The following is a 24,813-nucleotide window of genomic DNA, read 5'->3' on the forward strand; positions in this document are numbered from 1 at the left end:
CTTACATTAGGATGGTGCTAATAAAGGTATTATCCAGTTGTAGACATCCTATGCAGTTACCTAGATTTTAAGGATTTTATTGATTTGTTTATGTATGTTTTTGCATTTTTAAATTTCTGTATGGTTTTATGTATGCTTTGTATTTTTTAATGTATGTAATCTACCTCTGGACTGCACTCCAGGTGAGAGGCGGACAACAAAAATAAATCATTATTATTGTTTAATAATAATAATAATAATAGTCCCACTGCTTCTTTAGGACTTAGTTTTGATTATACATGCATAGAATTGCACTTTAACAAATTTATTGTGGCACAAGCTTGCGAGACCACAGGGTACTTCATCAGATGGATATAACCACCCCCTTTGTTGAATAAACAGTGATGTGTAGGTATTGTAGACATGACACTATGAAATGGAACAAGATCTGTGCTTAGATCTGTGCATTCTATGCATTGCAATATACAGAGCTCTCTAAGGAAACAAAATAATAGCAAATAAGCCATGAACTCTGCTATGTTACTTTAATAGTGATTTATAGTTTGATGCTTTCATGCAAGCTGCATTGTGATGACTTCTATTTAATTTGTTAGTTGCTTTTCTACACACATACCCACACTCAAAGCAACTTACAATTAACAAAAAATAAAGTAAAACATTAAAAAATATACAAAAAGTTAACAGTACCTAAGGTGGTGGAACAACCTTTCTTAGGAAGGCTACACATATTTTTAAATAAGTTTTAATATATTTTAATGTCTGTCTTTATGTTTTATAGTGTTTTTGTTTGCTGCTGTGGGCTCCTACTGGGCGGAAGGGCAGGATATAAATTTAATAAATAATAAAAATAATAATTACAACAGAAGCACTCCAGAAGTCTTCCAAAGTTAAGAACCAAATGCTTGGGAGAAATGTTTTTGCCTAGCCCCTAAAGATGGACAATGATGGTGCCAAGCATACCTCCCTGGTTCCACCAACAAGGGGGCCACCATTAAGAAGGCCTGTTGCTGTGTTGCCACTCTCCGAGGGGGCACATGAAGAAAGGCCTCTGATGCCAAGTGCAGGGTCTGGGTTGGTACATTTAGGGAGAGGCTGTCCTTGAGGTGAAAGAGTCTAAAAATATTTCAAATGAATAAATGCATCAAATGTTAGCCTGAGTTACATGTGCCTGTTACATGGCTTCCTTTCTACCCACCCAACTGCATATGTAGTTCGGGGTTGTTCTGTTTGCCATCTGCAAGATGGGACTAATAACAATGACTCCCCCCCCTTCACAGGACTGTTGTAAAGATTACAGAAAGAGTATGCAACGTGCGTGTGAAAGGGAGAGAACTGAAACATTCCTAGGTGCTCTATAAATGCGACGTCGGGGTCGTCTCCTCTGTAAACAAGAAGTGGTGGCTTTGCGTTTTGAGACGTGGGAACTCCTCCACTCCAGGTCGGCCTGCCGCGAAGAGCAAGGACCGGGACTCGTGTGTCTTTTGGGGCGCCTGGCAGAGGAGAGCGAGGGAGAAGAATAGCTCAAAGGCCGGGTCCTCCCCGGTCGCTGGGGGGCGAGCGAGCGAGTATTGGCGAGCCGACGCTCGGCCTGGCTCGGCTTTGCCTGGGAAGGACGGGACGCGGTGCGCTACGCCGGGTTCTTCCTGCTGCTGTTGTCGCTATGCCTTACGCCAACCAGCCCACGGTGCGCATCACGGACCTCAGCGACGAGAACGTCAAGTTCATCATCGAGAACACAGACCTGGCGTGAGCAACACCGGCGGCGGGGACTAGGGGGAGCCGGTGGGGGAGAGCGTGGGGTCGGGGTGTGTGTGCGGCTGCGCCATGGCAGCTTCTCCAGCCTCGCCTCCGGCTGGTGGGCCTCGAGGTGTTCCTTAGGTTCCCCCTCTCGTGCCGGCTTGCCAACTTGCGTGAAGCGGCTTCCCGCCGGGCGCCTTGATCTGCGTTGGAGGGGCAAGCCTTGGGCCAGCGGAGCGGTCAGAAGCATCCCCTCCGCCTTCTCTTCCTCCCTGCCCTCTAAGTTGTCAAAGGCATCAGAAGAGCCCCGTAACTGCATCAGGCCAGAGGCCCCGCTAGGCCAACATTTTCTTCCCGCAGTGGCCAGCCAGATGCCACAATGGGAAGCCCACAAAGAGGGCCCGAGTGCAGCAGCACTCTCCCCGTTTGGGATGCCCAGCAGTTGGTGCTCAGAGGCCTCGGACAATGAGGGCAGGACATAGCTGTCGTGGCTAGTAGCCATGGGTAGTCTTCTCCGTGTATTGTCAAAATATCTTAAAGCCAAAGTTGGCGGCCATCACTACAACTTGGGGAGTGAATTCCAGAGTTTAACTGTGCCCTGTGTGAAGAACTACTTTATTGTATTGGTCCTGAATCTTTCAACATTCAGCTTCACTCAATGAGTTCTAGTGTTATGCTCTATCCACTTTTTCCATGCCATGCATAATTGTATGCACCTCTACCAAGTCCGCCCTTACCTGCCTTGTTTCTGCCGAATAAGCCCCCAAAGCTGTAAACTTTTCCTCATAGAGTTGTTCTTAGCCCCCTGATCATTTTGGTTGCACTTTCTTACATATTTTCCATATTCTACAATATCCGTTTTGAGGTGAGGCAACAGAACTGTACACCATATTCCAAGCGAAGTCACACCATGGATTTGTATAATGGCAGTTTTATTTTCAGGCCCTTTCCTAATGGTCCCTAGCATTAAATTCACTTCCCAATGTGTTAAGGTTTTCATCGAGCTATCTACCACAATCCCAAGCTCTATTTCCTGATCAGGCACTGCCAGTTCAGGCCCCAAGAGCATGTATGTGAGATCAGGAATTTTGGTCATGTTGAATTGCATTTGTAATTCTGCCGCCTGTTCACCCAGTTTGGAGAGATCCCTGTGGAGCGCCTCACGATCCCTTTTTTGTTTTTACCACCCTGAACAATTTGGTGACATCAGCAAACATGGCCATTTCCCTTCTCATCCTTAAGGATGGGTAATTTAGGGAAAAAAATTAAAAAACACAAGTCCCAATACATGTTATGGGGAGATTGGTGGGGTTTTTTGCCTTTATTTTGTATTTATGATACAATATATTTGTGTTTTTAACGGTGTCATATTCACTTGGAGACCTTCAGGTAACAAGTGCTAACAAGTCTAATAAACATTGATTGATTGATTGTACTTGTATACCGCCCCATAGCTGAAGCTGTCTGGGCGGTTAACAGTAACTAAAAACATTAAAACAAATATCCAAATTTAAAAACACATCTTTTAAAAACAATTTAAAACACAATTTAAAACAATTTAAAATAACAATAGTAATACTGATCCTTGGGGAACAGCAGTTGTTTTTTCCTGAAACAGTGACAACTCTCAGCCCAGTCTTGCCTTTCTGTGAGTTTATTTGGGTTTTTTTAAAAAATGTTTTGGTGGGGGAACACTCTCATTCTTGATTCCAGGTATGTGGGGTCTACTTGTGACTGCTCAAGGGCCAAAATACACTTGGGCTGTGAGCACACTAATTGCCTACAGCAAAGCGTTTCCATTGGCCACATCTGGATGGGCAATCTGTTTGAAGCTGAATTGGGAAAAAGCACACAACACAGTCAAGCTGATCCCACCAGGTTTTACCGTAAAAAGGGGTAGGGTTTGACTAGCATCATGTGCTCCCGTTTTCAGGAAAGAGAGGCGGAGACACACTAGAACCGACAGTTACACTTAAAAAAAGAAGTGTTTAAACTGACCACTTTTATGTTGAAGAAAAGCAGCTAATGGGCTCCAATCTATATTGTGCTCCTAATCATCCCCATGACAATTTTCTGCTGAAATACCCCCAAATATATGCGATTTGCCCTTGCAGAGGGTGTTTATTTCAAAGACTGTGGCAAGTGGCAGTCAGGGGCTATTTTTACCAGGAAACTGGTATGAAGCGCAGCTCTATATTGGCCTCATGTTCTGAAGCAGGGCCCCAGGTACTTTTTCTTCAGAATACAAGCACCTCATTAAAATACGTGGTGGTGGTGTTTTTAAAGTGTGAGGAATGTATTGTGATGTGGGAAAGATGAACTATAGGTTTCTTCCTGGGCTCATCCATGATACTAAAAGCAAGTTCTTGTATCATTTGATTACATTTCTTGTTAAAGAAACAGACACCTTAATTACAAAAACTAAAATTTTTAAAACAGATAAAAATACATATTGCCATCTAATGGGGCAACAAATATTTAATTAAGGATTCTTACATCAAGAAGTTGCCCAATGAAGTTCTGGGGCAAAGTGGCACGTGCATTTTAAATAAATAATACCCATTACTGTATTCCACTTACTATATTCATGAACTTTGTCATAACCTGCCTGCAGTGATTTAAAAGCAAATCAAGTGCTTGTTCTTCTGGTTAAAGAGATGCTAACAAAAAAAATGTAATTGCCCGATAGTATGTTATGAAAAGTCCAAAATGAATCTCTGAGTAGCTGCTGTGTGTGAAATGGCAGTGGGTGGACTGTTGGGTGCTTTTGAGTTTGTGTGTATGTATGTAAGTCCTGGAGGAAGGCTCTAGATGCTGAAGTGCAGCAATTCAAGCAACTTGGCACTAACACATTTTTTAACTTTCCACCCTCCTGTATCTCCCAAAGACCAAATTGGGAAAGGCCTATTAGTCCTAAAGAGTGTCTGTTGAAACATACGGTTTCCCAGTTCAGATGTAGTAGGAAACCATAAGAACATAAGAAGAGCCTGCTGGATCAGGCCAGTGGCCCATCTAGTCCAGCATCCTGTTCTCACAGTGGCCAACCAGGTGCCTGGGGGAAGCCCGCAAGCAGGACCCGAGTGCAAGAACACTCTCCCCTCCTGAGGCTTCCGGCAACTGGTTTTCAGAAGCATGCTGCCTCTGACTAGGGTGGCACAGCACAGCCATCACGGCTAGTAGCCATTGATAGCCCTGTCCTCCATGAATTTGTCTAATCTTCTTTTAAAGCTATCCAAGCTGGTGGCCATTACTGCATCTTGTGGGAGCAAATTCCATAGTTTAACTATGTGCTGAGTAAAGAAGTACTTCCTTTTGTCTGTCCTGAATCTTCCAACATTCAGCTTCTTTGAATGTCCACGAGTTCTAGTATTATGAGAGAGGGAGAAGAACTTTTCTCTATCCACTTTCTCAATGCCATGCATAATTTTATACACTTCTATCATGTCTCCTCTGACCCGCCTTTTCTCTAAACTAAAAAGCCCCAAATGCTGCGACCTTTCCTCGTAAGGGAGTCGCTCCATCCCCTTGATCATTCTGGTTGCCCTCTTCTGAACCTTTTCCAACTCTATAATATCCTTTTTGAGATGAGGTGACCAGAACTGTACACAGTATTCCAAATGCGGCCGCACCATAGATTTATACAACGGCATTATGATATCGGCTGTTTTATTTTCAATACCTTTCCTAATTATCGCTAGCATGTAATTTGCCTTTTTCACAGCTGCCGCACACTGGGTCGACATTTTCATCGTGCTGTCCACTACAACCCCGAGGTCTCTCTCCTGGTTGGTCACCGCCAGTTCAGACCCCATGAGCGTATATGTGAAATTAAGATTTTTTGCTCCAATATGCATAATTTTACACTTGTTTATATTGAATTGCATTTGCCATTTTTCCGCCCATTCACTCAGTTTGGAGAGGTCTTTTTGGAGCTCTTCGCAATCCCTTTTTGTTTTCACAACCCTGAACAATTTAGTGTCGTCAGCAAACTTGGCCACTTCACTGCTCACTCCTAATTCTAGGTCATTAATGAACAAGTTGAAAAGTACAGGTCCCAATACCGATCCTTGAGGGACTCCACTTTCTACAGCCCTCCATTGGGAGAACTGTCCGTTTATTCCTACTCTCTGCTTTCTGCTTCTTAACCAATTCCTTATCCACAAGAGGACCTCTCCTCTTATTCCATGACTGCTAAGCTTCCTCAGAAGTCTTTGGTGAGGTACCTTGTCAAACGCTTTTTGAAAGTCTAAGTACACTATGTCCACTGGATCACCTCTATCTATATGCTTGTTGACACTCTCAAAGAATTCTAATAGGTTACTGAGACAGGACTTTCCCTTGCAGAAGCCATGCTGGCTCTGCTTCAGCAAGGCTTGTTCTTCTATGTGCTTAGTTAATCTAGCTTTAATAATACTTTCCAGGGACAGAAGTTAAGCTAACTGGCCTGTAATTTCTGGGATCCCCTCTGGATCCCTTTTTGAATATTGGTGTTACATTTGCCACTTTCCAGTCCTCAGGCACGGAGGAGGACCCGAGGGACAAGTTACATATTTTAGTTAGCAGATCAGCAATTTCACATTTCAGTTCTTTGAGAACTCTCGGGTGGATGCCATCCGGGCCCGGTGATTTGTCAGTTTTTATATTGTCCATTAAGCCTAGAACTTCCTCTCTCGTTACCACTATTTGTCTCAGTTCCTCAGAATCCCTTCCTGCAAATGTTAGTTCAGGTTCAGGGATCTGCCCTATATCTTCCACTGTGAAGACAGATGCAAAGAATTCATTTAGCTTCTCTGCAATCTTATCGTTCTTTAGTACACCTTTGACTCCCTTATCATCCAAGGGTCCAATCGCCTCCCTAGATGGTCTCCTGCTTTGAATGTATTTATAGAATTTTTTGTTGTTGGTTTTTCTGTTCTTAGCAATGTGCTCCTCAAATTGTTTTTTAGCATCCCTTATTGTCTTTTTGCATTTCTTTTGCCAGAGTTTGTGTTCTTTTTTATTTTCTTCATTCGGACAAGACTTCCATTTTCTGAAGGAAGATTTTTTGCCTCTAAGAGCTTCCTTGACTTTGCTCGTTAACCATGCTGGCATCTTCTTGGCCCTGGCGGTACCTTTTCTGATCTGTGGTATGCACTCCAGTTGAGCTTCTAATCGTTTCCCATTCCATCTGAACTCTGCCACTGAGTCTTAAACGATGCTGTTTTCCTGTTGTAGGCTGCAATCCAATACATGTCTACATAGAAGTAAGTTCCATTGGGTTCAATGGGACACTCCCAGCTAAGTGTGAATTGGATTGCAGCTTTAGACTCGTGTTATATTAGAATATGAGTCCCTGCGTTCTGGTCTGTTGTTTGGTTGATGCTTCTGTGCTCTGGCTGCCATATCCCTGCACTCTGTTCCGTGGCAGAGTTTCAGATCATGCTCATTGCTCTTCAAAACTAGTTCTCGGTGCATGTGGTGAAACGTGGGATCATACACTAGACACATGCTTCAGAAATACAATTTAGATCTTATAAGTGTGTTTTTTTCTATTCCAGAGTAGCAAATTCCATCAGGAGAGTGTTCATAGCTGAAGTTCCCATCATAGGTATTTTTCCATTTTGTCTTTTGTCTTTTTTGCATTGGTTTGTCAAGATGATTGATTGTATTGATGTGCCTAATCAAAGATGTGGGTTTGTACGCGCACACGTAACACACACATACAAGGCCATTCTATCTCCTGTTTCAGAGATTCTCAAACAGAAGTTCACAAGCTCCATTCAGGTGGTCCAAAGAAAGGCTGCTGCATCTGAACTTAGATTTGCCCTTGATTTTTTTCCCTCCCCTGATACTGGAAATTGTGGCAATTCTGACTGGGGCTAGATTTATCAAACAGACTAACAAGGCCCTAGCCTAGGGACCAGGGATTTTTACATTTTGGCACTGGTACAGTATGGCACTTTCCCTTGAAAGGCCCTTTCCAGCAGCTTGACCTAGGGCTTGTGATTTTCATAATACAGCCTTGTTTTGGATGATGATGCTGGCTCTGAAAGGAGAGAAAAAATAAGAGGTCTGCCAAGACCCCAACAATTTTCAAGCTCTTTTGCAAGGAAAGAGGGGAAATGTTATTCGTATTAGTGAGTAGCTAAGATTTGAATGTACTTCTGTACTAATGAGAAAATATACTTTTGCATGCTGTTATTTCATGATAGTGAAATTACCACCTCTTGCCAACTTCGATTGCCAAGGCTTAAGAACATCAAAAGAGCCTGCTGGATAGGCCAATGGCCCTTCTAGTCCAACATGCCTATCTCACAATGGCCAGCCAGATGCCTCTTCCTCTGAGAAAATCTAGTAGAACGTTGCCAGTCTACTCTTCTCAAAGAAACTTGGGGCAACCCTTTACAACTAAACCAATGTAGGTTTGCATCCAACCTGTGGCCCTCCAGATGTTTTGGACTACAATTCCCATCATCCCCAGGATCATGTGGCTATGCTGGCTGAGGCCGATAGCAACTATAGTCTAAAACATCTGGAGTGCATTGGAGAAAAGCTTGGTTTGTACTGTAGACGTGCCCCGAGCCCACATTTCTTTTACTATTGTTGCTTGAAAATACATTGCCTCATTTTGGGTTTTTGTGGTTACGTTTGCAGCCATAGACTGGGTCCAGATAGATGCCAACTCCTCCGTGCTGCATGACGAGTTCATTGCACACAGACTGGGTGAGTACTCGGCAGATGGGACAAAGGAAAATCAAATGTACAGTCTCTCGTCATTTTTCTTTCTGGAGGGCTAGCCATGTTAACCTGTGTTGCAACGAAAGCAGCCAAGGGTTGTTTTCAGCTAAGTTCTACTCAGAGTAAACCCATTGAAATTAATAAAGCTAAGTCAGCGTGTTCATTAACTTCAGTAGGTCTACTCTGAGTAGAACTAGCATTTGATACCACTCCAAGAGTCTTGTGGTACCTCAAAACCAGTAAGTGCATTATGGCAGAAGCGTTTGTAGCCTAGAGTCCACTTCATGAGATTCAGATGGCTGCAATTGTTATTTATCACTTATAAAGCATCATTTAAAAAAAACACTACACAGGTTACACAGACAGACAACGTGGTGCCCTCCAGATATTTGTTGGACTACAGCTATCATCCCTGTCCGTTGGCCATGCTGGCTGGGGCTGATGGGAATTGTAGCCCAACATTTGGAAGGCACTATGATGGCTAATCCTAGATTAAAATATTATGGATACTGGGAGCCAAAAAGAGAGAGGCAAGCCTCAAAATGGTACTGATAATATATGTGTGTATGGGAATGTAATAAAATAATGACGTGTATTAGGCATTTCACTAGTTTATTAAATTGCATATGTATTTTTCCCGGTATTATTTTCAGGCTTACTCCTTCCTCTTGCATCTTTGATGCTACCTCTTCTTCCCCCCATCCCCACCCCAGATATTGTGAGCCAAAGGAGAGAGGTGGGGGGGAGAGACAGACAGAGTGAAGCCTCATAATGGCACTAAATGTATGTATGTATATTGAAATTTTAATAAAATAATGAAATGTATTGGGCATTTCATTATTTTGTTAAAATTCCATGTGCATTTTTAGTACCATGTTGATATTTGTCTCCCTCCCCACATCCACATTTCTCTCTCTTTTTGCCCTCCTAGATACTCTGAGCCATCTGTTCTTGTGAAATTTGAATATGAAAGTCTTTTCGTTTTTGCTAGCTGGTTGTGTTCCACCCCATCCCTCACTTGAGATTGCATGGCTGTTTTCACTCATTTCTCTCTCCTCAGGCCTGATCCCACTTACTAGTGATGATGTTGTTGATAAGCTGCAGTATTCCAGGGTGAGTCTTGATCCTGGTCAACAAACTAGATTTCTTGGAGGATCACACTGAAAATGGAGACAGAGGGCCAAAGGCCCTACTCCTGGGCCTCCCCGCCAAAGTGGCCTCCCAGCGGCTTCTGTTGCCACATATGCCGCTTCTGTCACACCTCTTTTGCTCTGGGTTGGCTACTGGTGAGCCAGGCAATATCCTTCAGGAGGCCAGAAATTATGCAGGAGTGACCACTTTCTAGGTCGCTTCCAGGCAACCTGCAGGGAGATTAGATGGTGTTTATTACACATTCATTCTGATTAGTTTACAGGGAGGTTAGATGATGTTGCGTTAAGCAAATGTTATCCCACGCTTTCCATTCCATTTCCCCATCATTTTCTTTATCACAAAAAGTCCGATTTTGGGGAGAAACAGGTTTGTTGCACAGAGCTCCAAATTGACTTTAATTGCACAACGTGAATTTGAACATAAGAACGTAAGAAGAGCCTGCTGGATCAGGCCAGTGGCCCATCTAGTCCAGCATCCTGTTCTCACAGTGGCCAACCAGGTGCCTGGGGGAAGCCCACAGGCAGGACCCGAGTGCAAGAACACTCTCCCCTCCTGAGGCTTCCGGCAACTGGTTTTCAGAAGCATGCTGCCTCTGACTAGGGTGGCACAGCACAGCCATTACGGCTAGTAGCCGTTGATAGCCCTGTCCTCCATGAATTTGTCTAATCTTCTTTTAAAGCTATCCAAGCTGGTGGCCATTACTGCATCTTGTGGGAGCAAATTCCATAGTTTAACTATGCGCTGAGTAAAGAAGTACTTCCTTTTGTCTGTCTTGAATCTTTCAATATTCAGCTTCTTTGAATGTCCACGAGTTCTAGTATTATGAGAGAGGGAGAAAAACTTTTCTCTATCCACTTTCTCAATGCCATGCATAATTTTATACACTTCTATCATGTCTCCTCTGACCCGCCTTTTCTCTAAACTAAAAAGCCCCAAATGATGCGACCTTTCCTCGTAAGGGAGTCGCTCCATCCCCTTGATCATTCTGGTTGCCCTCTTCTGAACCTTTTCCAACTCTATAATATCCTTTTTGAGATGAGGCGACCAGAACTGTACACAATATTCCAAATGCGGCCGCACCATAGATTTATACAACGGCATTATGATATCGGCTGTTTTATTTTCAATACCTTTCCTAATTATCGCTAGCATGGAATTCGCCTTTTTCACAGCTGCCGCACACTGGGTCGACATTTTCATCGTGCTGTCCACTACAACCCCGAGGTCTCTCTCCTGGTCGGTCACCGCCAGTTCAGACCCCATGAGCGTATATGTGAAATTAAGATTTTTTGCTCCAATATGCATAATTTTACACTTGTTTATATTGAACTGCATTTGCCATTTTTCCACCCATTCACTCAGTTTGGAGAAGTCTTTTTGGAGCTCTTCGCAATCCCTTTTTGTTTTCACAACCCTGAACAATATAGTGTCATCAGCAAACTTGGCCACTTCACTGCTCGCTCCTAATTCTAGGTCATTAATGAACAAGTTGAAAAGTACAGGTCCCAATACCGATCCTTGAGGGACTCCACTTTCTACAGCCCTCCATTGGGAGAACTGTCCGTTTATTCCTACTCTCTGCTTTCTGCTTCTTAACCAATTCCTTATCCACAAGAGGACCTCTCCTCTTATTCCATGACTGCTAAGCTTCCTCAGAAGTCTTTGGTGAGGTACCTTGTCAAACGCTTTTTGAAAGTCTAAGTACACTATGTCCACCGGATCACCTCTATCTATATGCTTGTTGACACTCTCAAAGAATTCTAATAGGTTACTGAGACAGGACTTTCCCTTGCAGAAGCCATGCTGGCTCTGCTTCAGCAAGGCTTGTTCTTCTATGTGCTTAGTTAATCTGGCTTTAATAATACTTTCTACCAGTTTTCCAGGGACAGAAGTTAAGCTAACTGGCCTGTAATTTCCAGGATCCCCTCTGGATCCCTTTTTGAAGATTGGCGTTACATTTGCCACTTTCCAGTCCTCGGGCACGGAGGAGGACCCGAGGGACAAGTTACATATTTTAGTTAGCAGATCAGCAATTACACATCTGAGTTCTTTGAGAACTCTCGGGTGGATGCCATCCGGGCCCGGTGATTTGTCAGTTTTTATATTGTCCATTAAGCCTAGAACTTCCTCTCTTGTTACCACTATTTGTCTCAGTTCCTCAGAATCCCTTCCAGCAAATGTTAGTTCAGGTTCAGGGATCTGCCCTATATCTTCCACTGTGAAGACAGATGCAAAGAATTCATTTAGCTTCTCTGCAATCTCCTTATCGTTCTTTAGTACACCTTTGACTCCCTTATCATCCAAGGGTCCAATCGCCTCCCTAGATGGTCTCCTGCTTTGAATGTATTTATAGAATTTTTTGTTGTTGGTTTTTCTGTTCTTAGCAATGTGCTCCTCAAATTGTTTTTTAGCATCCCTTATTGTCTTTTTGCATTTCTTTTGCCAGAGTTTGTGTTCTTTTTTATTTTCTTCATTCGGACAAGACTTCCATTTTCTGAAGGAAGATTTTTTGCCTCTAAGAGCTTCCTTGACTTTGCCCTGGCGGTACCTTTTCTGATCTGCGGTATGCACTCCAGTTGAGCTTCTAATATAGTGTTTTTAAACAACTTCCAAGCATTTTCGAGTGATGTGACCCTCTGGACTTTGTTTTTCAGCTTTCTTTTTACCAATCCCCTCATTTTTGTGAAGTTTCCTCTTTTGAAGTCAAATGTGACCGTGTTGGATTTTCTTGGCAATTGGCCATTTACATGTATGTTTAATTTAATAGCACTGTGGTCACTGCTCCCAATCGGTTCAACATCACTTACATCTCGCACCAGGTCCCGGTCCCCACTGAGGATTAAGTCCAGGGTTGCCGTCCCTCTGGTCGGTTCCATGACCAACTGGTCTAGGGAATAGTCATTTAGAATATCTAGAAACTTTGCTTCTTTGTCATGACTGGAACACATATGCGGCCAGTCTATGTCCGGGTAGTTGAAGTCACCCATTACTACCACATTTCCTAGTTTGGATGCTTCCTCAGTTTCATATCTCATCTCAAGGTCTCCCTGAGGATTTTGATCAGGGGGACGATAGATCGTTCCCAGTATTAAGTCCCTCCTGGGGTATGGTATCACCACCCACAACGATTCTGTGGAGGAGTCTGCCTCTTTTGGGGTTTCGAGCTTGCTGGATTCAATGCCTTCTTTCACGTATAGAGCGACTCTGCCACCAATACATCCTGCCCTGTCCTTCCGAAATAGTTTATATCCAGGGATAACCGTATCCCACTGGTTTTCTCCATTCCACCAGGTCTCCGTTATGCTCACTATATCAATGCTCTCCTCTAAGTCCAAGCACTCCAATTCTCCCATCTTGGTTCGGAGGCTCCTAGCATTAGCGTACAGGCACTTGTAAGCAGGCCTGTGGTAATTTTGCTCTTCTGAATTTATATCCTGTGCCCCTGCTCTCACAATGCCTACTTCTAGGCCTACCCCTTTTAAAATTTCATCATTTCTTTGGTTTTTATCCCAGGGGGGAGGTTTATTCCGAACCGGACCTTCCTCAGCTCCTGTCGGGTTTCCCCCCTCAGTCAGTTTAAAAGCTGCTCTGCTACCTTTTTAATTTTAAGTGCCAGCAGTCTGGTTCCATGCTGGTTCAAGTGGAGCCCGTCCCTTTTGTACAGGCCCGGCTTGTCCCAAAATGTTCCCCAGTGCCTAACAAATCCAAACCCTTCTACCCGACACCATCGTCTCATCCACGCATTGAGACTGCGAAGCTGGGCCTGTCTGGCTGGTCCTGTGCGTGGAACCGGTAGCATTTCAGAGAAAGCCACCTTGGAGGTCCTGGCTTTCAGTATGTGATTGAATTTCACCCCAAAATTCCCATAGTCTGAAAGTGCCCCGTTAAAGGTTCTTCAGGTTTATTGACAACATAGCTATCAATGGCTACAAGTCATGATAGCTATATATATTACCAAAACAAAGGAAAATGAGAAAAAAATTGCCCTTGACTGACACAAAAACATTGTGTAACAAAAAAATCAAGGGTAACAAACTTAAATGAACTATAAAATCAACCTATGTGTAAACGAAATCTATTGGATGTGATGCCAGTGATCCATCTAGCTCAGCATTGTCTACACTGGTTGGCAGCAGCTCTCTAGGATTTCAAGTAGGGATCTTTCCCAGCCCTAGCTGGAGATATGGGGAATTGAACCTGGAACCTTCTGCATGTAAAACAGATGCAAACAGTACATAAAAATGAAGTTCAGTCTTACAAACAATATGGACAGTAAAAACAAAAAAGTGGATTAAACTCCAAATATTTGTTTAATTATTTATTAGATTTATATCCCACACTCCTCCCAGTAGGAGCCCAGAGCAGCAAACAAAAGCACTAAAAACACTCTAAAACATCATAAAAACAGGCTTTAAAACATATTGCAACAAAACTTCCTTAAAAACATACTAAAACAAAACATATTTTTTTAAAAAAAGATTTAAAAACATATTGACGAGCAATTCCAACACAGACGCAGACTGGGATAAGATCTCTACTTAAAAGTCTTGTTGAAAGAGGAAGGTCTTCAGTAGGCGCTGAAATGATAACAGAGGTGGCTCCTATATAATACAAAGGGTGAAGTAGAAAAATCCGTAGAGTATTCCAATATCAGAATAACATATCCACAGCATGTATGGAACCATGCAGCAAAAATGTTGGTGAAAGAACGATCTCTGTATAGTGCGCAAAGCATGTTCTTCAGTCAAGTATACCTGATGCACTTCATTCTTTTTTTTCCCCCATGTAGCTATTTGTTACCGCCCAGTTCCGAGGCAGTGTTTATTCATTTATTATTATTGCATTTATATCCCACCTTTCCTCCAAGGAGCTTAAGCTGGTGTACATGGTTCTCCCCCTCTCCCATTTCATCCTCACAACAACCCTGCCTCTAAATTACGTTTTGCTGGGGACCGTAAGCAGGAAAGGGCTGCTGCTCTTATGTCCTGTTTGTGGCTTCATAGAAGTATCTGGTCAACCACAATGGGAACGGGATGTTGGACTGGATGGGCTTTTGGTCTGATCCAGCAGGGGTCTGTTTATGCTCCTAAGTCTTGGGTGGCGGAGGGAGCAGCAGTGGCACTGATTTGATGGGAGATGTTTCAAGTTGGATTTGGACCATCCTGTCCTGCTTCTCTTCCTATCTCTCCAGGATTGCACCTGTGATGAATTTTGCCCTGAGTGCTCGGTAGAGTTCACGCTTGACGTCCGATGCGACGAAGACCAGACCCGCCACGTCACATCCCGTGACCTCATCTCCGACAACCCCCGGGTTATACCAGTCAGTACAGTGTTTCTTCTGCTCTTTGTCTCAGCAAAGCCTCTTAATTGTCTTTGTTTGTAAAGAAAAGTGAAGGATGGCGAGAAGGCACTAGTGGAGGAACAAGAGAAGAGAGGCACACAAAAATAGTGGATATTTATCCTAATGCTGCATTTTGCCTTATCGCAGGGCTGTAGCTCAGCGTTACCGTCTCTGCTCTGCATGCAGGAGGTCCTAAGTTCAGTCCCTGCCATCTCCAGGTAGGGCTGGGAAGACCTCCTGTCTGAAACCCCACAAAGCCACTTCCGGTCATTGTGGACAATATTAAGCTAGATGGACCAACAGTTTGCTTTTGTATAAGGCAGCTTCCCACTCTTTTTGCAGTCCTTGTGTTTTAGTGGGAACCCAGCTTTTAAATTCAGAAGAAGCAGACTGTCTTCCGCTGACCTGTACATTTTTGACTCTGCACAGGTGACATCTGGGAGCAGAGATAATGACCCCAATGACTACGTTGAACAGGACGGTATGTACCCAAGCAGAATGAGATCTGCAGAGAGAGTTGGCAATGTGATCTTTGTTTTATTTTGTCATCCTTTGACACCACTGATGCAATACCAGGGTGTGAAAAATTTGTGAAGACCTGTGGGGGCTCTGTAATAATGTATCTCAGCTTTGGCTTCTGGTGAGAGTTGTCTTGAAACGGCATTGAATTCCTGTCCTTCCAGAGAGTTGCAGCTTGCCTTTTCTGCTCGCAGTTGTACATGTTTTCTTTAGACATCTTCATCAGCACATTATGGAAAGCACAGTTTAAGAGAAGCCCTTTTACTTGAGAAGCAACTCGTGTAAGGGTGCCAGGGTACACAGACTGGCTCCACTCCCTACATCCATGTACCCGCATGCTCCACCACGTGCTCCATCCCACTGAGTAGGGGAACCTAGGAAGCTGCCCCATCCTGAGTCAGACCATTGATCCATCAGGCTCAGAATTGTCTACACTGACTGGCAGCAGCTCTCCAGGGTTTCAGGCAGGGATCTTTCCCAGCCCTACTTAGAGATGCAGGGAACTGAACCTAGAACCTTCTGCATGTAAAACAGATGATTTACCACTGAGGTACATCCCTTCCTCCAGTTCTAAGCATGTGGAGGTGAAAATGCTTACAGGCGTTTTCATGATCAAGAACTGTGCGTAACCAGGGTTCCCAAATGTGGCCCTGCTTTACACCCTCCTTGATTGTTTTTGCCTGGCTGGAATGTGTCCTTGCACCGTGATAATGCCTCTTGCTTGCCTGAATGGGGGATGAAAGGTGTGTGTGTGGAAACTAGCCTGCTTTACAAAAGGCAAATTTCACTTTTGCTCCGCCCACTTTTGCTTCTGGCCACACCCACCACTGGCATGTCACTTCCAGAAAGTTGTCCAGAAGGGAATGCGGTTCTTGGGCTGAAAAATATCCCCCCCCCCAAATTACTAGAAATCTCAAGAAGCACTGTACTCTGCCTTGGGAGCCCTGATGGAATGACAGGGGCTTTGCCTATCCCTAGGCCTTCTTGGAAGAATTTTATTTGATGCTACATTAAATTCATAGTAAGTCTGATAGCAAGTTCAGTGCCTTGAACAGAAATTAATTTAGTTTTAAATATAAAGAATATATAAAAATACATAAGACTCAATCAATCCAGCAACAAAATTACCAAGCAAAATAAAAGGATTTTATCCAATGTTAGTTCTATTCAGAGTAGACCCATTGAAATTAATGGACACGATTAACGCAAGTCCATTAATTCAGTGGGTCTCCTCTGAGTAGAACGTAGTTTGAGTCAACCCCAAATCCTTCATTGTAGATTGTATGGGCTGCAAGTGAAAAACAATTCAGCTGGGAAATGCCTCAGTAAAAAGAGGTTTTCAACAGCCATCTAAAGCACAGAATGGTAGGTGCCTGTCTAATTGCCGAAGGGGGAGAGTCCTAATGCTGGTACAATCACGCTGAAGGTCCTGTGGCCAATAGCCACCCTCTGAACGTGTGGCAGCACCTCCAAGGCTTCATCAGCTGACAGTAGGGATCTAGCGGGGATACTAAGGGCAAGGCAGTCTCTTAAGATAACCTGGCCTTCATAAACTAAATGTAAGACCTTGAACTTGACCTAGTAGCATATCAGCAGCCAGAAATCAAGACTTCCTTCTTTGATCAACATTGATCAAAGGGGTACGTTATGCTAATGCATGCCTGTGCATTGTCAGTAGTTCACTTGTAGCGGCATGGAGTTGGACTAGGTGACCTTTTAAGGACTTTTCAAATTCTTGTGATTTTATACCAATTCACTTCACTGTCATGTGGAAACAGGGGCTTCGATTCAAAACACTGCAGGTAGAGTTCTCCCCCCCCCCTCCCGGACAGGTCTTTCCTAATTTCCCCTCCCCCTTCCCACAGCAGTCCTTTGCATCCCAAACTGAAACAGTGCTCCTAAGAGTTAGGGAGTCCGCTGGAATGGGGTGCCATGTGGCGGAAGGGGGAAGGGGAGAAACAGCAGAAGTGGGAGACCCCCACACACGCTTGTAAGAGTGGAAGTGCTGTCTGCTAGCCTAAGGGGCTCTTTATGTTCAAGCGAGAGTCCTTCCTAAGCGCAGAGTTCAGGAGGGTCTTAGGCCTTGTACTGTTCACAGTTTCATTCGTTGCGTTTGTGCTTTGTGTGCTGATCCCAAGAGGAGCTCCCGAAGGCCTTGCTGTGTGTTCAAGGCAGAGAGGGGCCATAGCTCTGTGGTAAAGCACCTGCTTTCTATGCAAGCCAGTCCCAGGTTCAGTGTTTGACATCGCCATTTGAAAGAATCTCTGATGGTAGGACGGGAAAGTATCTATGCCTGAGACCTTGGAGGGCAAGGCTAGATGGACCAAGGGCCTGACTTGGTCGCTTCGTATCTACTGCTCTCCAGATGTTTAGGGCTGCAACTCGCAGTGCTGTGGCCACTGTGAGCATAGGATGCTGAACTGGATGGGCCATTGGCTTGATCCAGCAGGCTCCTCTTACCTTCTCCTGTTAACTTCCATCAGCCCCAGCATCATGTGGCAGGGCTGGCTGAAGCTGATGGGAGTTGCAGTCCGAAACATCTGGAGGGCAGCAGGTTGGGGAAGAAGGCGCTGAAGGGTTTGGTGTGCGAACGCCAGCAGATTTTGTAGATGAAGGGCCCAAGATTCTTGCCCCAGCAGTTACCAGTCAAGGGAGCCCCATCATAGCACATCCCAGCTTGGGCTTCTGGTGAGAGGTGACGTTGAAGGAGAACTCCTGGGTCCAACGCATTGCAGCTGCCTTTCCACCCTTCACCAATGAGTTGCTTGCATGTCCTTTCCTTAGACATCCTCATTGTCAAGTTACGGAAAGGCCAGGAGCTGAGGCTGCAGGCGTATGCGAAGAAGGGGTTTGGCAAGGAGCATGCCAAGTGGAACCCCACAGCAGGAGTGGCCTTTGAGTATGATCCAGACAATGCCCTGCGGCACACGGTCTACCCTAAGCCAGAGGAATGGTACGTTCCCATAAATATGTCGTTCAAGCAGAGGACGGACAAATGTTGCCAATTTCACTTTCTCATTTTTCCAGTCAAATTCAGTTTTTCATATCAGTTTTTTTAACCAAAAGTTATCGAGAAAGTTCATCAATATTTTTTTTAAAAAAAATTAAAGTTATTTTCATTAATATATGCATTTCTAGGCAGGCTTTCCCCTAATATATGCCTTACTGTACACATATTTTGGTTGGAGAACCCCATCAAATTCAGAGTTAGTGCAAATTTGAACTATAGCAGAATTTTGGTTCACGTGTGTCAGGCCCAGGATGTGACTCAGGAACCAGACCAACGATTGTAGTTAATTCGTGTTTTATTAGGGTAATGTCCAAACAAAGACTGCGTTTTCTCATGAAGCAATACAGGGATACAGGTCCTGCGGCATTGGGAGAAAGTTGACAGAGCAAGGGACTTCTTCCCGCCTGTTCTTTAAGAAGGGGCCAAACGGGCGTGCAATCTTTCGCTCCTCCTTAACTGCCCCTCAGGTACTGCCGGCCTTCCCCCCCTTCTCTCCTGTCTTTTCAGCTGTCTGCGTGTGCGCGGTGAGGGGGGAAGCATCACCCCCTCCTCTTCTGAAGTTTCCGATTCCAGGATGGGGGATAGGGGAGGGGCTGATGGTAAACTGCCTCCCCGCTTTTCGGCTGTGAGCAGCCCTCCCTCTTCCCCCTCTTGCTCTGAGCCTGAAAGAGGGGGAGGCGTGAGAATGTCCAGGGAGGGCTCAGGCTCCCCGTTGCTAAGCGACCTTATCACTGGCAGTTCCTCTGTTTCGTCTTCGCTCCAAAGGGGGGAAGTTCCTCCCCCTTCCCTCTGCCATCCATTCGAATACTCTTCTCCCAACTCTCCGGGATCCAGCTCCCCGGGATTGGGACCCCAGCTCTGCCTTCCGACAACGTGTTGCTTCAGGAAGAGCGAATTAGGTAGGTTCACATTAAAATCCAAACCAAACAGAATTCTTTCCCCGCATCCCTGGTTCAAGCGTAGAGCAAGCCATTGAAGGTGCCTTGCAAACTCTACGTTCCACATTATGCAAAAGGAAGAGAGGTTGGCACTGGCCTGTGGGTTGAATCTTCATACATCCACACAAAGGTACAAAAAGGAGGGAGAGTGAACTCGCTGGCATACCCTGCCCATTCATTTTCTAACTCTGGCCCCCTCTGCACTCTACACTTAAAGTAGTATCATACCATTTTAAACGGTCATGGCTTCCTGCAAAGCATCCTGGGAATGGTAGTTTGTTAAAGGTGCTGAGAGTTGTCAGGAGACCCAGATTCCCCTCACACTACTACAGTGCCCAGAGTTCCCTGGAAAGAGGATTGATCATTAAACCACTCTGAATTGTAGCTCTGTGAGGAGAAGAGGGGTCTCCTAGCAACACGCAGCACCCTTCACAACTACAGATCCTAGGATTCTTTGGGGAAACCATGACTATTTCAAGTGTCATTAAATGTAGAGTGCAGATTTTTAGTTTGGAGTTGAGTGCAACCACTACTACACCACACTGGCTTTCTTTTCTTTATTTCCAACATGAGGTATAAATGCAATAATAAGTACAATCTTCAAAGGTACTTTAAAAATTAAGAGTTATATAGAGCCATACAGATTAATGAACCTGGTAGTCATGCCCATTAACTTCAGTGGGTAAGACTAACATTAGTACCACCCTAAGTATTGTATATTTTTTTCCATTTTCCCCAATATTTCTAGGATTTGGGGGGGTGCTTGCTCTCCCCCTCATAGCTTTTCTGAAGACCCATCTTTTTATGCAAGCATTTGGTTAAATTTCTACCCTTTATGCCATTATAAAAGATCCTCCGTGGCGCAGAGTGGTAAGCGGCGGTAACGCAGCCGAAGCTCTGCTCATGGCCGGAGTTCGATTCCAACGAAAGGAGGAAGTCGAATCTGCGGTAAAAGGGGTCAAGGTCCACTCAGCCTTCCATCCATCTGTGGTCGGTAAAATGAGCACCCGGCATATGCTGGGGGGTAAAGAAAGGCTGGGGAAGGAACTGGCAATCCCACCCCATATATACGGTCTGCCTTGTAAACGTCGCAAGACGTCACCCTAAGAGTCGGAAACGACTCGCACTACAAGTGCGGGGACACCTTTACCTTTTTTTTATGCCATTATACTTATGATTTTAAGGATTTTATGGATTTTTTTATGTATGGTTTTTTGTATGTTTTTGTCTTTTTAACTCTCTGTATGGTTTAATGTATGCTTTATATTTTTTAACTTATGTAAACCACCTCGGGGCCCACGTTTTGGGTGAGAAGCGGATAACAAAAATAAATAAATATTATTATTATTTAAAATTTCTGGCAATTTTACATCTGTATTCCAGGCCGAAGAGTGAATATTCTGAGATTGACAAAGATGAAGCCCAGGCTCCATACGATCCCAATGGAAAGCCAGAGAGGTGAGGAGTATAATTTTGAAGCAGTGCTTTTTTTGGGGGGGGGGTGACATTATCTTGCCCACCAGCTTTGTACCTCAATACATTGTTTGCATCTGAGTATTCAGGTCAAGGAAGGATGATTCCCCCTGTGATCTGATGATGATACTGGATGTCACTGGATACGTGCCAAGGACTCATTGCACTGTCTGGATCACTCCAGAATTTTCAATATTGCAGGACTTGGAAACATTTATGCATGAGCTGTCCAACTACAATACTGTTTGATTTTTTAAAAAAACTTCTCTCTGCTAATGCTCCAGAGAGTACAGATTATTCCTTGAAGCTGGATAACTCACTGTAGACCTCCTGGCATTCAAATTGCTGACTCCAGTTTGCCCACATGTAGATTCCCATGCAGTAGTCCACAGAAATTACATTCAGGGTCTTCTGGTTCTGTTGCAGAAGACCAGCTTATGAGTCACGACATTCATAACAAGGCATAAAGAGGAGATACCTCTGTTCTTTATCATACCAGCCTGCCCTTCACAAGAGGGAATCCATACTGAGTGGCTTGTTCTCTTGTAGACAGAGACCATCTTAGGCAGCTGAACACAAATTATTAAGCATGGAGGGCATAACCCAAGCATAGGGAACCTGTGGCCCTCCAGCTGCTGTCGGACTTGGACTTCCATCAGTCCCACCCTGCATACGCCAATGGTCAAGGGTGATGGGAGTTGGAGTCTAGCAGTAATCTGCTGGGCCACACTTTCCCCAACCTGGCCTAACTCAAGTTTCCCCTGCAGCATGTTTTGCTTTGGATAGGCCCTCTCAAAGGTCCAGGGAGACCTGGGCCACTTGCAGCTGTTGAGGCCCCTGGAGCCATAATAAAAATAAAGCTATGCTGACATATGAAAATAAGCTAAGGCATTAAAGAAAAAGAGTGAGTAGATTGTTTATATAATCCACCTGAAAGGACACGTTCATCATGGTCAGATCTTGTGCCATCAGGACTAATGTGTTTTTATTAATATTTATGGACTTTTAAAAAGCTTTAATATGACAAAATCTATATTGGTTAACAAAAAAATGTTATTTTGTAATCGCATCTCTTATGTGCTTAAATTATATCCTTTTTTCTGGCTGTACCAAAACTATTTTCCCATTCATTTCGCTTTAAAGCTCTTCTCTAAGGAGTCACACTCTATGCTGAGTGTGCATGTCACATTATGGTCTGATGTGCATAAAACAAGTTGTGAAGTATATAAAATGCTAACAAATGTCTAAATTTGAGGCCCAGGCCAAATGGCCATCCTAGAGGCCTCAACTTTAGATTCTTTGTCCAGACCAGCAGAATAAGAGCCCATTGCTGTTTTTCCTTTGCAAAGGGCTTAATAAAGTCTTGGGTGTTATATAAAAAAATGAAAATAAAGCTAAGGGCCGTTTACAGCAAGAAATCCAGGCTGGCCACCATTGTTCTGCAGTTAGTCTTCATTCTAAATGTGTGACGAGTTTGACTGTACAATGTGTATGTACCTTTGCACACAGTGTGTTTGGGAACCCCTGCAAGTCACATTAACATTTTGCCTAACTATATAAATGTAAAAACATAAAAAGAGCCCTGTAGCTGGACCAGGCCAATGGCCCATCCAGTCCATCATCCTGTTCTCGCTGTGGCCAAGCAGATTCCTTCATGGGAAGACCACAAGCAGAAACCTGAGCCCAGCAGCCCCCCTCCCACTTGTGACTCCCAGCAAGTGACATTCAGAGGCATGCTGCCTCCAGCGGTGAAGGCAGAACATAGCCATTGTGGGAGCCACTGATAGACCTATCCGCCATGTACAGTAGGGCCCCGCTTATACGGCAGGTTAGGGACCAGGCCCCCGCCATAAAGCGGAAATTGCCGTAAAGCAGAACCCATTTACTATAATGGGTCGCATCACGTGAAAATGCCGCAAAAGTGCAAAATCGGCTTTAAAACAGGGAATTTCCCCTAATTGAAAGCCGCCGCATCAGCAGGATGCCAGAAAACGGAACGCCGTAAAGCGGGGCCCTACTGTATTTGTCTAATCCGTGTTGAGAGCCGTCTCTACATCTTGTGTCAGCAGATCCCATGGCTTAACTATGCACAGTGTGAAGAAATAGTTTCTTTTTGCCTGTCTTGAATCTTCCAACCTTCAGCTTCATTGGATGTCCCCAAGTTCTAGTATTATGAGAGGGGAGAAAAACTTTTCCCTTTCCACCGTATCCACATATACTTTATGTATTTCTTTATCTACCAATACACTGCTTATATGCCGTAGCTCAGCGGAAGAGCATCTGCTTTGCATGCCGGAGGTCCCAGGTTCAGTCCCCGGCATCTCCAGGCAGGGCTGGGAATGTCCTCTGCCTGAAGTCCTGGGGATCTCCTGCCAGTCACTGTGGACAAAGCTGAACTAGAAGGACCGTTGGTCTGACTCAGTATAAGGCAGCTTCCCATGTCCCCTGGTATATCCGCAACGTAATCCAGAGCACCTTTCTTTCCTTGGTAGTAAGCGACTATAGCCAGCCTCCATAAGAAACTGCAACATTTTTCGACTTTCACAAATAAGCTCCAGTGCATCTCTCTTAATTAAGCAGTGCGGGGAGATGCTTTTTCTTGGGTTTCACCGTGCTGTGTGTTGGGGGCTTGAGCAAGGAGTGTCTCTCTTTCCCTGAAAACCTCTCTGGCCGCTTCATCCTTGCTCAGGTTTTACTACAACGTAGAGTCCTGTGGCTCTCTGCGTCCCGAGACCATCGTCCTCTCGGCGTTGTCCGGCTTGAAGAAGAAACTGAGTGACCTCCAAACCCAGCTGAGCCATGAGATCCAGAGTGACGTCCTGACCATAAACTGATTCTTCTCTGTTCCTCGGAGAAGCACCAATTCCTGGGACTCTTCTCGTTGTAGGTACAGAGGCCACACTAGCCGGGAGGCTGTTGACGTGGATATTGGGTCTGGTCCTTTCCTACTGGAGCCCTTTGCCTTCAAGCTTCTGAAGCAACACAGTGTCTGTTGATGCATCTCCTGCTGCTCCCTGCACCCCGAAACCAAGGGTGGACCCTCCAGATGTTGTGGGATTGCAGCTCCCTTTAACCCCAGCCAGCAGAACCAGTGGTCAGGACTGATGGGAGTTAAAGCCCAACACCGTTTGGAGGGGCACAGAGAGGGGAACCCATCTTGCATGCTCCCTTAAGGAAGTTCCTGATTGCAGGAGGAAGGATCATGCGCTTAAGGAGCTAAAAGGCAATGTATGCCAGCCTTCCCCCAACCTGGTGCCCTCCCACTGTCTGGGACTACAACTCCCATCAGTCCCTGTGCTGGCTGAGACTTAAGGGAGTTGTAGTCCAAAACAGCTGGAGGGCATCAGGTTGGGGGAAGGCTGATGTATGCCGTTTTCCCTAAAAAGGCCTGTTTCCCTTTTTCCTGTGTTCTCCAGCGTGTTGGGAAAATGGTTATTCACAACCCCACCTTGCACTCTTTTCTCCTCCCAGCTGCACGTGTTGCCCTCTGCCCTTGTTGCGCCTGGGCTTTCGGAGGAAAACATCCCCTTGCTGGCGGGTGTCCAGGAGACACAACTGTTGTTTAGTAGTAGAGTTTACGTTTATTACTCTCCGGAATAAAAAGCCTTTTACCTTGTTTGACGGTGTGTGAAAGCTTGTCTGGTGCCTTGGGAAGGAGCTGTCAAAGCACAGATCTCTTTCCAGCTAACGTTAAGTTAATGAAGATTGCAGAGTGTTGCTCTGACAGTTTCCCTTCAGCAGGTTTTATGGCAGGGGGGATCTGGAAATCTCCACGGCAGCAAGCGAGGCTCAGAACGTAAAATGGTGTCCTCTGATCCAGTAGCTTGAACAAAGGTTTTAGGAAAACAAGAAGGTTCTAGCCCTTGTTGCTGAGCACAAGAAAGCCTAGGGAAATGGTGAGCATTCATGTTAAAAACCTATAGAAC

General features: G+C 44.7%; 1 protein-coding gene across 1 annotated transcript; it reads left to right on the forward strand.

The window, feature by feature from the left end:
- The first annotated feature begins 1,382 nt into the window (after positions 1-1,382).
- Positions 1,383-24,503, forward strand: POLR2C (RNA polymerase II subunit C). Its single transcript, XM_061594257.1, has 9 exons — positions 1,383-1,746; positions 7,275-7,324; positions 8,371-8,439; positions 9,515-9,567; positions 14,798-14,926; positions 15,377-15,428; positions 18,251-18,419; positions 20,798-20,872; positions 23,577-24,503. Exons 1-9 carry the CDS (start codon positions 1,661-1,663, stop codon positions 23,719-23,721), a joined length of 828 nt encoding a protein of 275 aa, XP_061450241.1. The 5' UTR covers positions 1,383-1,660; the 3' UTR covers positions 23,722-24,503.
- The last annotated feature ends 310 nt before the right edge of the window (positions 24,504-24,813 follow it).

Source organism: Rhineura floridana, chromosome 13 (assembly GCF_030035675.1).
Source record: "Rhineura floridana isolate rRhiFlo1 chromosome 13, rRhiFlo1.hap2, whole genome shotgun sequence".
NCBI classification, from domain to species: Eukaryota; Metazoa; Chordata; class Lepidosauria; order Squamata; family Rhineuridae; genus Rhineura; species Rhineura floridana.

Bases quoted from the DNA above. Each gene is read 5' to 3' on its own strand.
- POLR2C (XM_061594257.1), top strand. From the start codon at position 1,661: ATGCCTTACGCCAACCAGCCCACGGTGCGCATCACGGACCTCAGCGAC. The intron at 8,440-9,514 runs GTGAGTACTCGG...CTCTCTCCTCAG, and splicing joins GTTCATTGCACACAGACTGG to GCCTGATCCCACTTACTAGT. The intron at 9,568-14,797 runs GTGAGTCTTGAT...CTATCTCTCCAG, and splicing joins ATAAGCTGCAGTATTCCAGG to GATTGCACCTGTGATGAATT.